We start from the raw sequence: 15,158 nt of genomic DNA on the forward strand, positions 1-15,158 counted from the left end.
ATTTGTGTATACCATTCTGGGATATAACAACCAACACCAAAAGCTATGTTATCAAATGTTGTATCAAGGTAAAGCTGGTAACATCAATGTATAAGTGTTGTAAATGGACCCATGCGACAGTGTTACTGGTTTTAGAGATAAAGTTTGCTGATATTACAAGAATAAACTTGGTATTACAAACTATGTACTAGGGGTGTATCCACATTGATAATTATCTTTTCCTATCATGTTTTTGAAATTAAATAAAGTGATAAATATCACACACAGTTTGTGCTTATTTCTTATAAATTCATGTTTTTGTTTTACAGAAAATTCATTTGTCTAAATGACAACATAGAACACAATAAAAAGGATGCACAGGTGGTGAAAGCAGTACTACAAGATTTTTATGAATCATTATTTCCTATTCCGTCGCAGTTTGAACTTCCAAGAGAATATAGAAATAGATTCCTACAAATGGAAGAACTCAATGAATGGTGAGTTAGTTTACAACATATTGCTGATCAGTACTTAAGGTAGATCCTGCCTCAGGGACACATATTCGGACTCTCAAACTTTTACAATTCTTTTCCGATATACCACTTGTGGGAGTTCATTTTAAAGCTCTTGGTGTAAGAAAACGTTTTACTGGCTTAGTTAGTCCCCACGGACACCGTCCGGGGGACTTATAGGTTTGGTCATGTCCGTGCGTGTGTGCGTGCGTCCGTGCGTGCGTCCGTGCGTCTGTCCGTTCACGCAGATATCTCAGAGATGCCTGGAGCGATTTCATTCAAACTTGATACAAGGATTACTTCATATGTCATACATATGCACGTTGATTTGATTTGTGATACGATCCAATATGGCTGCCAGGCGGCCATTTTATTACGATTTTTTCATGTACAGAGCCATAACTCAGACATGTTTCAACCGATTTTATTCAAAGTTGGTACAAGGACATTGACCAATGTCATAGATATGCACGCCAATTGGTTTTGTGATACTATCCAATATGGCTGCCTCGCGGCCATTTTATTACGATTTTTTCATGTACAGAGACCTAACTCAGACATGTTTCAACCGATTTTATTCAAAGTTGGTACAAGGACATTGACCTATGTCATTCATATGCACGTTGATTTGTTTTGTGATACGATCGAATATGGCCGCCAGGCGGCCATTTTATTACGATTTTTTACCTTCTCGTGTCTATTTATAGACAGAGAAGGTATTAGAGTTGAAAACCAGTATGCTGATGTCAACTTCTTCCGTCTGTCAATACTTCCGTCTGTCAAGATCCGTTGACGTCATGCCATCGTGATGGGTCATATCATAAACTGGTGGGGGTGTTCATGGTTCAGGTTGAGGTGTAGGAGAACGATTTTGAGCTGTGACAAAAATCAAATGGGACTTAGCGGTATAGCCAGTGTTAAGCCTTTCTCCAAGGTTTCTTAGTTGACTACAATCTATTACAGACTACTGAGCTGACGTTAGGGGTACTCACTTTATGTGCGCTCACTCTGTGTGCGCTAGTGTTTGGTACTGAGTTGCGTGGATATCCCCTCATGGCCTCACGTGATATGGGCCTGTTGCATAATCTGCAGATGCTGCCTCCGAGTCTGAAAACGGTCATTGTGTTAGCCTGTCAGCATTTTCCTTGCATTTTTTCTCATTCAATTTTGCAAAATATCGGCGAGTACCTCAATATTTCAAGATAACTCTTTCTTCCCAATCGTTTCCTGGAGTTTCAGAGTCATATGAACGAAAGTGAGTGAATGTTTTAGACAGGAAAATCGGACGTCGGCCATGTTCAATGTTTACAGTACAATTAGAAGTTTATGTGGAGGAAATAACTAACAAACACTGTTCATGATGCCCGCCCTCTAGAGGCAGATCTTCCTATATGAAGTACCACATTTGATGCTTGTGGAAAGCTTGACCACACAAAGGAGCATTTTAACTTTTAGAAAAGGACAAATTGAATAAGTAGGCATTCTGAAAATGTCAAAAACTGAGGAAAAATGCGCAAATATTCAAAATAAACAGGTTAACTGACTGGTCAGCTATAAAAAACAATGAAAATGTTTATGATCAAAAGTTTTTGAGATGTGCACATTTTAACAAATACAGAAATTATTAACATTATAATATAAAAACATTTTTTCTGGGATGGGACAGGTTGGAAATGAGGGGTGAGAGACAAAGGCACTCCTATTGCTGCATGTGGATGCAGCCACACCATTTCATTTACAGCATACTTATTCACTGTGTTGTGTTCAAGTTCCATATTGTACTGACTGTCATACAAGGATAACATAAGCAAATCAAATCAAATTAGAAAAGGATCAATGCTGTTGTGTGGATTTTGCTGAACATGGCTGATTTTAATATTTCGCCTTATATATTTGGTATCCAGCAAAGGCATATTTTGATGTAAAGTCAAAATTAACATCACATTGCTGACAATATATGTTACCGTTTCTGCATGGACTTTTCTTTTTTAAATTATAGTATAGTAGTACTTCGAACAAATTAACAATTATTGTGATGTCAACCCATAATTTTACATCACAAAGACTGTAATTCTTCCAATTTTTTTTATTTTTCAGTCATTTTATAAATTTTGCACTGCACAAGATGATTGAACAAATTGCAATGTTTGAATTTGTAAACTCAAAGAATAAAAATCCTTTTGTCACAGATTAAATTATTTTTTGAAAAGAAATTTACTCTTAAACACTTTTTAGCATATATTCTTTACACGGTCATGTATTTCAAGGAAAATATGCCTATTAAAAACAGTAATTTCTTCACTTTCAATTTTTTTTCAATACTATGACAATTATCAGCCATGAGGTTTTACAAACACAAGACCAGATAAGCGTTTTTCATCATTTCCATAGGACTCTTTGGAAAATCCATTAAAAACAGTTAAAAGTGACTTAAAATAATCACTTGGTATACCGGTACATTTAATTTCTAGATGCCAGGTTGTGTATTTCACATGCACTCAGGTCAGTAGGGAAGTGCGTCATTACTATTTTGGACTGTTAATTCTTGTTTCCGAATTATTTAACTTTTTTCCACATTGAACTATCTTTAGGCAGTTTATACTGTAGCTTAGAATTTTTTTGATTGATGTATTTAATCATCTTTTGGGTTCTTTGGGTCCATATCCCACCTCATGCCCCTACATCATCAACTATTTACCAACAACTCCATGCCAACAACCAATTACCTGACCTGGCCACACATTAGAGAAGGTACAGCGTCATTGACGGTATTTTTCATGTACGGAGCCATTAAACTCAGACATGTTTCAACCCATTTTATTCAAAGTTGGTACAAGGACATTGACCAATGTCATAGATATGCACGTCAATTTGTTTTGTGATACTATCCAATATGGCTGCCGTGCGGCCATTTTGTTACAATTTTTTCATGTACAAAGCCATAACTCGGGCATATCTCAACTGATTTTATACAAAGTTGGTACAAGGACATCGACCTATGTCATACATGTGCATGTCGATTCGTTTTCTGATACGATCCAATATGGCTGCCAGGCGGCCATTTTATTACGATTTTTTCATGTACAGAGACCTAACTCAGACATGTTTCAACCGATTTTATTCAAAGTTGGTACAAGGACATTGACCAATGTCATAGATATGCACGTCAATTGGTTTTGTGATACGATCCAATATGGCTGCCGTGCGGCCATTTTGTTACGATTTTTTTATGTACGAAGCCATAACTCAGGCATATCTCAACCGATTTTAATTACAGTTGGTACAAGGACATTGACCTATGTCATACATGTGCATGTCGATTTGTTTTGTGATACGATCCAATAAATTAAATAAATTGCCAATTTGCATTTACAAGATGAACTTTTGTTTTTAGGGTGAATGTCCAGAAGCACTGCATCAAACTTTACAAAATATGGTACCAGTGATAATCTATCAGTGTTATGATAGGATGCAAAAATGTTTTGCAACATCCTGTTGATTAATTCCTAATTGACTCATTTAATGAACTTTAGGATGGTGGCCTACATTGCTTTTATGTTTTCATCACCATGGAACTCATTCTTGGCCATTGAGCGCATCTGTACCAAAGTATTTTTATCACAGACCTAATTAATGAAGAGGACTCTATCCTCTCTGAGGACTTGTAATCAAAGTACCCATTAACAAGTGGGGACTGTGTCATCAACGATGACTTGTTTTTCAAAATTCGAAAATTTAATTTTTCTTTGTTCAGTTAACACAGGGATGGCGGCCATTTTGAATTTTAAATATTGGTCAATCTTGGGTTATTTGATTCTCTAGTACCTAAATTGGCACAGTGACCCCTGATTTTTATTCTTGATTTTGAAAGAGAATGGTTGAATGATTCCTTAAGGAAAGTTTGAGCAAAAGTTTAAGTCTTTCACTTACGAGGCGCATATCACCTTAATAGTTGATAGCATTGTTATATATATATTGATTTTCATCTTCTACTATTGTTGTCATTGATTTAATGTATCATCGTAACTGACTGCATCAGATGTCAGTATGTTTTACAACACACTGTCTTCATACTAGACTCATCGGATTAATGCTAATGTCATTTGACAGTTTCCACAAAATACTGGAAATTATGTCTGAGTAAACTGTATAGCCAAGTTATTGTCAGAGACACATAGTGTCTTGGACAATACTAAAGCATATGATGTTTCCAGTGTTCAAAATTTACGTCAGTCATGCAATCTGAGAGTGAATGTTTTCCTGCAGGATCAAGAGGTTTGCCATTCAAACCGTCATAAAATATATGCTGGATTTATGTCGTTTATCCTCTATCTTAACAACCAGTTTGTTTCATGATATATATCTGGTTCTCCCTCCACAAAAAAAATAAACAAACAACCAAACAAAAAACAAGTACATTTTCACAGAGTGTTTCCCTGTAATAAGCATGGAAAACTGTTGATGATGAGAAAGATTTGACCTGATTAAAATCCCCAGTGAATAATCAGTGTATTGTCTTTTTGAACAATATATGTGATCAGCACATCTTTCATAAGTTTTAACCAATTGGAAATCAAGATGCAAGCTTATGTCATTCAGTAGTGTATGGTCATTGCAACTTGGTTTCATTTTCACCCAGATTGTGACCAGAAATAGAAGTCAACATTTGTTCGGTCTCTAGGCAGGTGGAAATTTCATATAAATAGACTTTTTTGAGAAAATCTCATCAGCAAGTAGTTGACCGTGACTCCACTATGGCTATCACTAAGATAAAGTAATACTTTTCAATGAGTTCTTCAAAGTCTCAGCTGCTGTGCAAGATGTTGCACACTGCCAGATTCCAATATTTAGTAAAAGTTTGCATAGAAAAAAGTAAGATCAAAATTTTGCTTTGAGTATTTGCCACGACATCACTTGAAATGAACGACCTAGATTACTTTCCAGTGTTTATGGTGATCAATATTGCATGCCTTGTCACAAAGCATTCTTTGCCAATTCAATTTAAAATCCACCTGTACATCAGTCACCCCTCTCCAATATGAACCATTTTGTTGTGGAAATAAGTAACTTTGATTTTTATACAAGTGCGTCTATAACCCACAGAGTTTCGTCATACAGTAAGTTTCAGGATCAGAGGATGCTGAGTCCAATAACTTTGATGCTGAGTACAATAACTTCAGGTGTTATTGGATGCTATTTGACCTTTGAACTCAAAACACCTTTATGTCGACACAAAGAAAAAGAAGAGAAGATTTTACATTTATGCAAAAATATATATTTCTTAACATTCAGTACTTCACAGTCCCAGTCTGCTCACAATCACTTACGGACATCCAAAAAATGCCTTAATTTTGACTTTTTTGGGTTAAGTTTGACTCATAAGGTGTATAATAATAAGGTTATTCACAAAATACCAGGATTTATGTCCTCATATATTGTACGTTTCGGTATTGTCCTCTGCTGCAAGATGTAATCAGACATAAATCCTGAATTTTTGTGAATAATCGTATAATATTTGACCTTGACTGTTCAATGCAAAAATCAAAGTGTAAAAAACTTAAACATCGTAAGGAATCATGTTGCTCCAAAAGGGTAAAGCAAAGCTAAAATGGTAAAACAGAAATCAGAACTGATTTCCCCAAACATACATATAAAGGTGTTTTAGTATTACCCCTTACTTTATAGTGTTTTAGTGTTATCCCGTGCTATTCCAACAATTGTTTCGATTTCAGCAGACCAAATGAGGAAGCATACAAACAGCTCTTTTCTACGATCATTATGATTAACCTTTTGAACCTGGCTTGGAAATAAATGTCTGTACGATATCATAGGTCACTAGGATGTCAGGGTGCCAAGGGTTAAATCAAAGGAAAAGAAATGTAAAGTTCATCTGTGATGGCTCAGCAGATAATGCCATCACTAGCAACTGTGTTAGACATTGCAATGGAGTCAGAGTCAAATCATGTTGCCATGTATTGTACAATTGTTGTTCTTTTATCTCTTTTTGCTGCTTGTGCTATTACAAAAATTCAAAATAAGGCCAAGAATAATAAAAAAGTTTATTTCTCATCCTAGACATATTGCAAAAATGATGCGGTGACACAGGTTTTTTTCTGCAATTTTTTTTTATTCTTCAACCACTCGAACACGCAAAAAACATGAAAACAGCACAGGAATGCATTGGAGAGATAAATGCACAGTAATGTTGCTTTAGTATTTTTGTATACACTGTACCAGCACTTTTGCGGTTTGACTTTTACTGCAGCAATACACAGTTTTGAGAGCATAATACAACTGTACAGTGACATATGTGTACAGTTCTGAATGGAATGTTAGTGTCAGTTATTTTGTTTACAGTCCTGTTTTATACAGCACTGTGTTATGTTCTATTGTCATGTATTTTAGCAGGTTTTCTTCATTTTATTTCCTCCTGAGCAGGAAAAAAAAAGTTGACGTGGTTGGTCTGAATTATGCGCGCGTGCAAGGATGAGAAACAAACTTTTATTTTTCCTTTTCCAGTTAGTCAAGTTGTTTACCAGCATGCATGACAATATGGATCTGAATGAATTGAACTCAATTTTTAGCTACTATAGACTATAGTCTATAGAAGCTATTGGGATGGGTATCCGTCCGGCGTCAGTCTGTCTGTATGTATGTATGTATGTATGTATGTATGTATGTATGTATGTATGTCCGTATGTATGTCCGTTTGTGAGGCATCGGTCCACTCAAATATCTTGAGAACGGCAGTACTTACTGATTTGATATTTGTGTGTAGATGAAAAATATGATTTTGAGAAACTGTTTTTTTTTTATTTTTTGATATTGTTGAAAATATGCAAATTGGTGCCAAAAAAGGCATTTTGGTTAAAAAATCTTCTTCTTCTTCATATCCGCTGGTCAGACAGCTTTGTCATTGGGTATACAGATCCCAAGGGATAACCCAAGTTAGATTTGTTCAAATTGTGATGAAATACGCAAATCTGTATTTTTAAGGAATTTTTTGGTCATTTTTGGTCAAAACTTTATGTTATCAAAAGCGCTCATCTGACAGCTTTGATATTTGGTATACAGGTTTCTACAGATGAACTTAATATGATATATTGAATATATGACAAAATCTGCAGATTTGTATTTTTAGAGCAATTTTTCCATTTTTGGTCACAAAATGTGTTTCTAAAAAACTACTTGTCTGATGCCTTTGATATTTGGTATACAGGTTCCTAGGGGTTGTTTTCGTGTGATATATTGAAAGTTGATGAAATCTTCGATTTTTGTATTTTTGGGTCAATTTTTGTCATTTTTGGTCAAAATATTTGATTCTCAAAAGTTAATCATCTGATAGCTTTGATATTTGGTATACAGGTTCCTAGGCTTTGTCTTAATGTAATATATTGAAATTATGATGAAATCATCAATTTTGTATTTTTGCAGCTAATTTTGCAATTTTTGGTCAGGCCATCCTGAAATGCGCTATCAAAAGTGTCCACCTTCTTCATCAATAAATGTGTCACAAAAAGTTATTTCTACATAACACAGCAGAGCTCTGTCAACTGTTGGGTTGCTTGTTTTTTCAAAACCGCTGGTCAGACAACTTTGGTTTACAGGTCCCTAGGATGACCTTTATAACTTCATACAGTCAGGAAATACTTCATTTTGTATCCATATCTATAGTAGCTTCAGTGACTTTGGCCCTATGTTTAACCAATTGGCCTGAATAGTCTTAGTCTGAAGGACCAACAAACATACATTCCAATATTTGTTAATAAACATATTATTATATGCCTTTCAAGCAAAGTTTAATTTTGTGTTTTTTGGATACCTTGAATGAACATTGTGCCAATCACAGTGAGACTAGATGTTCATCTGGTATATCAGAAAGAAACTCCAATCTGCTCTGTGAAGTGACCGTAGTGCAATAGAATTAATTCACCTAAAGTCAAAAGGTTTTTACTGGTCTTTGTACACTTTGTTTTTAGCGACGAAGTTACGTAACTGAGGAAGCTTATAGGGTTGGGACAGGCAAAGTTGACGTCATTTCCGTCAACAACTTCCGTAAAACCATTTTGTCACACAACGTGATCACCACTTCCGTAAAACTATTTTGTCACACCACGTGATCAGTGTTATCTAACGACTACAGCATACCATTCACGCTGCACACTCACTATCAGCGAAAATAGTATCGTGTTGGATTGACATTATAATTGAACTTAGAGCGTACGTGTGAGTGTATTGGCTTACATGAAAATGCGATAGACAATGATGCATTTACGTTAGAACGTCCATGCTCGATCAAATTGTTTTTGTTCAGTCGGTGTAAATTACGAGATTGGTGGATGTGGATGGACATCTTGCGTGCGTTTGGTCTTTGTCTTACATGCATGTCGTTTCGATCTCCTTTTTACTGTGCAGGGGAGAATGAATTACATTCCTCATGGGTTTCAAATATGTAAAAAAATACGAAGTTTTGAGTGGATTTACGATTTCGTTTGCAAAATTACGAGCGAAAATTTCAGCTTCCCATTTCATTGGCGAGACCGTGCAAGACACCTCAGTCTCCTGCTACCTCCATGATCACATGTTGTACCACACGAAAGGCCTCTGAAACACTCAGTGTGTAACTAAGCGTGTGGAAATTTTCGTAGTGTTTTTTTTCTCATTTAATTTGGCAAATTATCAGCAAAAAACTCAATAATTCAAGGTAACCCTTTCTTCTCAATCGCTTCCTGGAGTTTCAAAGTCATACCAACGAAAATGAGTGAAAAATTTCGGTGCAAAAATCGTGCATCGGCGAGAGTAGAGACTGAGAGTATTCATACAGAAATAGCCCATGATTCGAGCTTGGTTTTCGTGTTTTTCATTTTAGCGGGTTTTGAAATTTTTAAAGCATCTTAAAACATTAAAATGACTTTTCATTAACAAACAAAATAAAAAACTGAGAAATTCAATTATTTATCTACAAAATAAAAATATTTTTGGCAAGTGAATCATGCAGCTAAAAAATGAACAATCAATGTTTTGGACGAGTACGTAGTGTGAGCGATTTTCGTGGGGATTCCCCGACCGTTCGTTCATTGCTGTGGTGCTCGAATACGCACTACGCAGTCAGTTTCTGTGAAACGGGATGAAATTTTCTTTCAGGCGAGGCGTTTCAAGTTACTCTTGAGAAAAGTTACTTATTTATCAGTTGTTGTTTTACTGTTTCATGACACATGTTTTTGATTCAATCACTTGTTGACCTGAAAACCAAGATATTTAGTACTCTTTTTCAACAGACTTTTTATAGTAAGTAGCCGCGGTAACAGCTGTCAAAATACTATCGTTTTCAAAGTACATTTTGAGTGAACTTTGTAAATGAACATTCTGAACCATCATGTAATGTTATGCTTGTCATAGTATCTGCAATTGGAGAATTACTTCACATAGAATAATTTGTAAATGTAAATCAGTGCTGTTGAAGATTATTTAAGTGTCAGGGTGTTGCCAAATCTTGTGTGTATATAAGTATGTCCGGTTCTGAGATGAGCTGTATTGGCATCGAAAGGAATTTGTTAATCTCTGCCAATTTAATTAATACAATCAATTTTGAAATTTACTCAAAACTTTTGAGACTGAATTTGTAAATTTACCAAGAATTTTCAGAAGCTAGAGGGGAAACAGACATAACAGTGTGATGGGCGGACCAGAAAGTCCATGGAAATCAAGCAGGTTGTTCTTACATGAACATTGCTGTTTGGTGTGTTGATTTGTAACACGTACACTATGCTAACATGTTTCAACACCCAAGGAAACATTTGCAACTTTATAGTCAATGCGACATATTAATAAAATTATTTTAATTTTGTATCGGAATAACTCAAAACAGTGTTGTGATCATCGCAGTCCAGCTGTTATGAGTAAGCATATGTACTTGGCTGGACCGATCAAGTTTCTGCAAAAAATCATTTCACTGTCAATGACAAGCTAAAGTGACGTCTTTAATAAATGTGTCCATTCAATATCCAAAGAAAATCAAGGCCATCAATGACACGAAGAAAGTTTGTCAGTCCCCACGGACGAAGTCTGGGGGAACTTATAGATTGGGTCATGTCCGTCTGTCCGTGCGTGCGTGCGTGCGTCCGTCCGTCCGTTCACGCAGTGCCCTGGTCAATTTCTTTCAAACTTTGCACAAGGATAGTACCCTACCCCATACAGATGCACGTCGATTTGTTTCACAATGCGATCAAATTTGGCTGTGTTAGACCTGGAGGACTTTTTAGTTTACACCTCCATAGACTCCCATGTATAAGGCAGTTCTCCATAGACTCCCATGTATAAGGCAGTCCTCCATAGACTCCCATGTAAAGGCAGTTCTCCATAGACTCCCATGTATAAGTCAGTTCTCCGTAGACGCCCATGTATAAGGCCAAGAAAAATAAAAATTTAGTTTCTCATCGTATACTAGTGCAAAAAGGATGCATTGACACAGATTTTAGTCCCCACGGATGAAGTCCAGGGGGCTTATAGATTGGGTCATGGTGTCCGGGTCATTGTGTCCGTTCGTCTATCCGTTTGTCCATCCTTTCACACAGATATCTCAGACATTTTGACAAAATGTCACGTGACCTTGGTGACCTTTGACCTCAAATATACGTATTTATCCATAACTCAGTAACCACAAGTGCTACACCCTTCATATATGGTATGATGGGATGACGCCACATATTATACCTCATTAATTATGCACATATCTAATTTTGAGCGAGCCAATAGAGCTAGAGGTCTGATTTTTGGTATATAGGGATAACTTAGCAATACAATTTTTTTGACAAAATGTCACGTGACCTCAATGACCTTTGACCTCAAATATACATATTTGTCCATAGCTCACTAACCACAAGTGCCACACCCTTCATATCTGGTATGATGGGAGACCTTATGACGCCACATACTGTACCTCATTAATTATGTGCATATCTAATTCTGAGCAATTGTCAATGACTTGTTTAGAATTATTTTTTCGTTTTAAACTACAGTTCTTTGATGCAGTGAGGTCGTCTGGCAATCCATCATCTCGGCAGATGTAGTGCATCCAATACACAGTCCACACTGTCCAATCATGCGTGCATGTTTTCCTGTTATAATTCAATTGGGTCAGAATTTTGTAGCAAGGAACATTCAAAATCTTGCATATAAATCAATTTGGATGATCTATGTACATCTATGCAAATTCCAAGTTTTGTGGACATGTGAAAATTATGTTTTTTGCCTTCATGTACAAGATGGCATGTTTACCAAGCTGGACGCTCACTGTTAAAAAAACAATAGGTTTTATTACAGTTTCACATTTCAACCCTTTCTTTGCATCTTTCTCAGCAACATTCCCCAAACCTCTCTCCTTGCATCCCTACCGCTAAATGCACTGAGGAGCACAGTGTCATCATTGAAGCTATTTTTGTCAAAGTGAATATGAGATTGCGTTAGAATTTCTGTGTGTTTACATGAAACATCTCAGAGGTGGAAGGTCATATAACATCCAAAGTTATTTGGTGGCAGGTCACAGTTATATATTACTCTGCATCCATGGAACAGAAATTTACTGCACGATGAAACTCCAGAAGTTACAGATGTAGGTGTGTAATAATATAAGGTTATTCAGAAAATACCGGGATTTATGTCCGAGTATATCATGCAACGGAGGTATTGTCCGAGACACTACCGTAGGGTACGATGTACAAGGACATAAATCCCGGTATTTTGTGAATAACCTTATTATTGTACACCTTTTTAGTCCAATTTTACCTGAAAAAAGTCAAAATTTAGGCGTTTTTTGGATGCTTCTTGCGCACTGCACTGAGCGATCGCGAGCAGACTGAAAACGCATTCAGCACGTCCGCTAAGCGCACAGAATGAAATTTCAACCCGCACTGCGCAGTGCACATGGTAGAAATTTGACGTCAGCAGCAAAATTTCACTCAAATTCACTGGTTTTGGATTTACTTTGGGAAGTACTGAATGTTAAGAAGTATATATTTTTGTACAAAATGTAAAATATTCTCTTCTTTTTCCTCGTGTTGATGTAAAGATGTTTTAAGGTCAAAGGTCAAAAAGCGGACAGTAACACGTTAAGTTATTGTACTCCGCGTCAAAGTTAATGGACTCCGCGTCCTCTGATACCGAAACTTACCGTATGACGAAACTCCATAGGTTACAGACATAGGTGTGTAATAATATGCAGTACCTTTCACATGATATTTACCAAAAAATATGCCGTGCACTGGGTTCGTAACCAGTCAATATCCTCAAATGAAAGAGAAATAAATTGAATAAAGTATATTTCTATGGCATTTCAGGAGGCGATATAGAGATTGGTTAAAATTTTGGACACATCTTTCATTGGCGTGTCTTATCATCTTTACACTTGCTTCATTCTGTTCAAATCAGGTGAGTTACTATTCTCTATTTTACTTTGTGTGAAAGCTAAAAATTCCAGGCATACTTGTTTTTGCACTGAAAGAATATTACTCTACAGTTCAGTCTTTTCATAGTTGTCATATCTATCGAGAGTGAATGTTGCCAAAGGTGGGTTTCTACCGATAATTATTGAGTTTATTTTGAAGACAGGGTTATAGATGAGAAACTACAGTAACTGCATATTTTTAAATCTTTAAAGGGACAAAGTCGGCCATTTTTCATGAATTTTTTTTGATGTGAGATACTACTTATGTTGTTTGACATGTTGAAAGATACTGAATGAATGGGTGACCATGCATATGTTCGACCCCGTTTTTAGACACGATACATGAAATCATCGCGGAAATGAATTAATGGTCATGACCATTAATTCATTTTCTTACGACCATTAATTCATTTTCGTGATGGTTTAGTTTATCATGTCTAAAACTTGGGTCGAATATATGCCTGGTCACCTATTCATTCAGTATCTTTCGACATGTCAAACAACATAAGTAGTATCTTATATCAAACAAAATTCATGAAAAATGGCCGACTTTGTCCCTTTAAAGAATCTACATGTACTAAGCACTCTTTCTATGAATACCAAAAGAAGTATAGTCTGATCAAGGTATTGGCCTTTCCAGTTACTATCCTGAACAAGAACAATCTAGAGCATACGCTTTCTTAGTCGACTAGTTGTGTACAATAGTCATATCGTTCTGCATGCATAAATGTTAAAGAGCTATGACATCATACATTTGGTGATTACATTCCAGCAAATAAAGATTTGTGTAGTAACACAAATCTAGTTTGTAAGTCCACTGAATTAGGGCACCCCCTTTCAGGATGCAGCTATCCTTAAGTCACTTATGCTGTGCTGATGTAGACATCTTGGTATTGCATTATCTATTTTACCCATCCTTCAATTGCACACAACACTTAGCGTCACCAAGCCTTTGTTTTAGGCTGCTAATCTGATATGTTTACATGGTATGGTGTGATTGCCTACATGGTATGGTCTGATGTACTTCCATGGTATGGTCTGATGTGTTTACATGGTATGGTCTGATGTGTTTACATGGTATGGTGTGATGTGCTTACATGGTATGGTCTGATGTACTTACATGGTATGGTCTGTTGTGTTTACATGATATGGTTTCAAAGTGTAGTAAAGTGACTTGTGATCTGATTATATGTCTTTTTCATAATGCTCCACTCCGTGTATCTACCAAACATTGCCTTCCCACTTTCACCGATAGATGGTGCTGTTCCCAAGTACTGAGTACTGAATTCTAATAGGGGTGCCCTGCACAGCTGCAGTCACTCCACTCTCATGCGCAACAGAGCAAAGTTCATGTCTCTGGCGCCCCGTTCCTTTTTTGACCTTCGAGTATGAGTGAGTCTAAGACTGGGAAGAAGAAGCAAAAGTCCTCCAGTAGTGCTGTTCGCACAGAAGCAGTTGGCGAGGCTGATATTAGCAACGCTACAGACTAACAAAAAATAGGCCAGGACTCTCAACTAGATGATGAGGTCAATATGGCATCCGACGTTGTAGCGTAGGAGTTAGCATCAGATCCTGGTCCAGCTAAAAATTGTCGTCGATTAGTTCCACAATGGACATTCTTGCTCACTGGCGGGACAGATGTCTCCACTAGTGAGTCAGACTCAAGCCAGCCAGGCGACTAAGTTCTTTGCATCGCAAGTTCCGGCCGGTCAAGAAACTGAAAAGGTGTGTGGTACTAGTTACGCTAGCGGCACATTTGGTTACGTGTTCCGTAAACAGAATTGTCTCCGCCATTTTCTCCATGTCATTAGACTGCTCATGATTCTGACAGTGAGTATGAAACTGAATAGGATTATGTTGAGGGTTCAGATGACTATTATCGAGAGGATTTTCCTAAGTCATTTCAAGCAACAGTTGCACCCGCATCGGGGATGACAGCTGAGGGTGAGTTAGTTGCCATATTTTGATGATGTGCCTGACCATATTTCGGTCCAGTAACTTGGCCAGTTGGTCAGACTTCGATGGACTGGTTATTGCAAAGAGTGAATAAGTGGTTGTCTCTGAAACAGTTACAGGATTTGCAACAAAACTATTTAGTGCTGGAGGACAAGTTGGTATCTTTCGAAGTGCAAGAAATGCCAATTTCACTCGGAAGTTTATTGCTGATGCAATAAAACTTGGAACACCGAAGTCCCTATATACATAGGAAAATGGCTGGCAATATC

The 15,158-nt window shown here is 36.8% G+C and overlaps 1 protein-coding gene across 2 annotated transcripts in view; it reads left to right on the plus strand.

The window, feature by feature from the left end:
- The window catches only part of LOC139116119 (N-acetylglucosamine-1-phosphotransferase subunits alpha/beta-like), a 119,580-nt gene that overhangs the window by 78,593 nt on the left and 25,829 nt on the right, over positions 1-15,158 (plus strand). For both annotated transcript variants that reach the window (XM_070678776.1, XM_070678700.1), the window contains exons 25-26: positions 309-476; positions 12,827-12,917. In XM_070678776.1, the coding sequence (XP_070534877.1) occupies positions 309-476; positions 12,827-12,917 (259 nt within the window). The remainder of the gene's footprint in view (positions 1-308; positions 477-12,826; positions 12,918-15,158) is intronic.

This window comes from Ptychodera flava, chromosome 1 (genome assembly GCF_041260155.1).
Source record: "Ptychodera flava strain L36383 chromosome 1, AS_Pfla_20210202, whole genome shotgun sequence".
Classification (NCBI taxonomy): domain Eukaryota; kingdom Metazoa; phylum Hemichordata; class Enteropneusta; family Ptychoderidae; genus Ptychodera; species Ptychodera flava.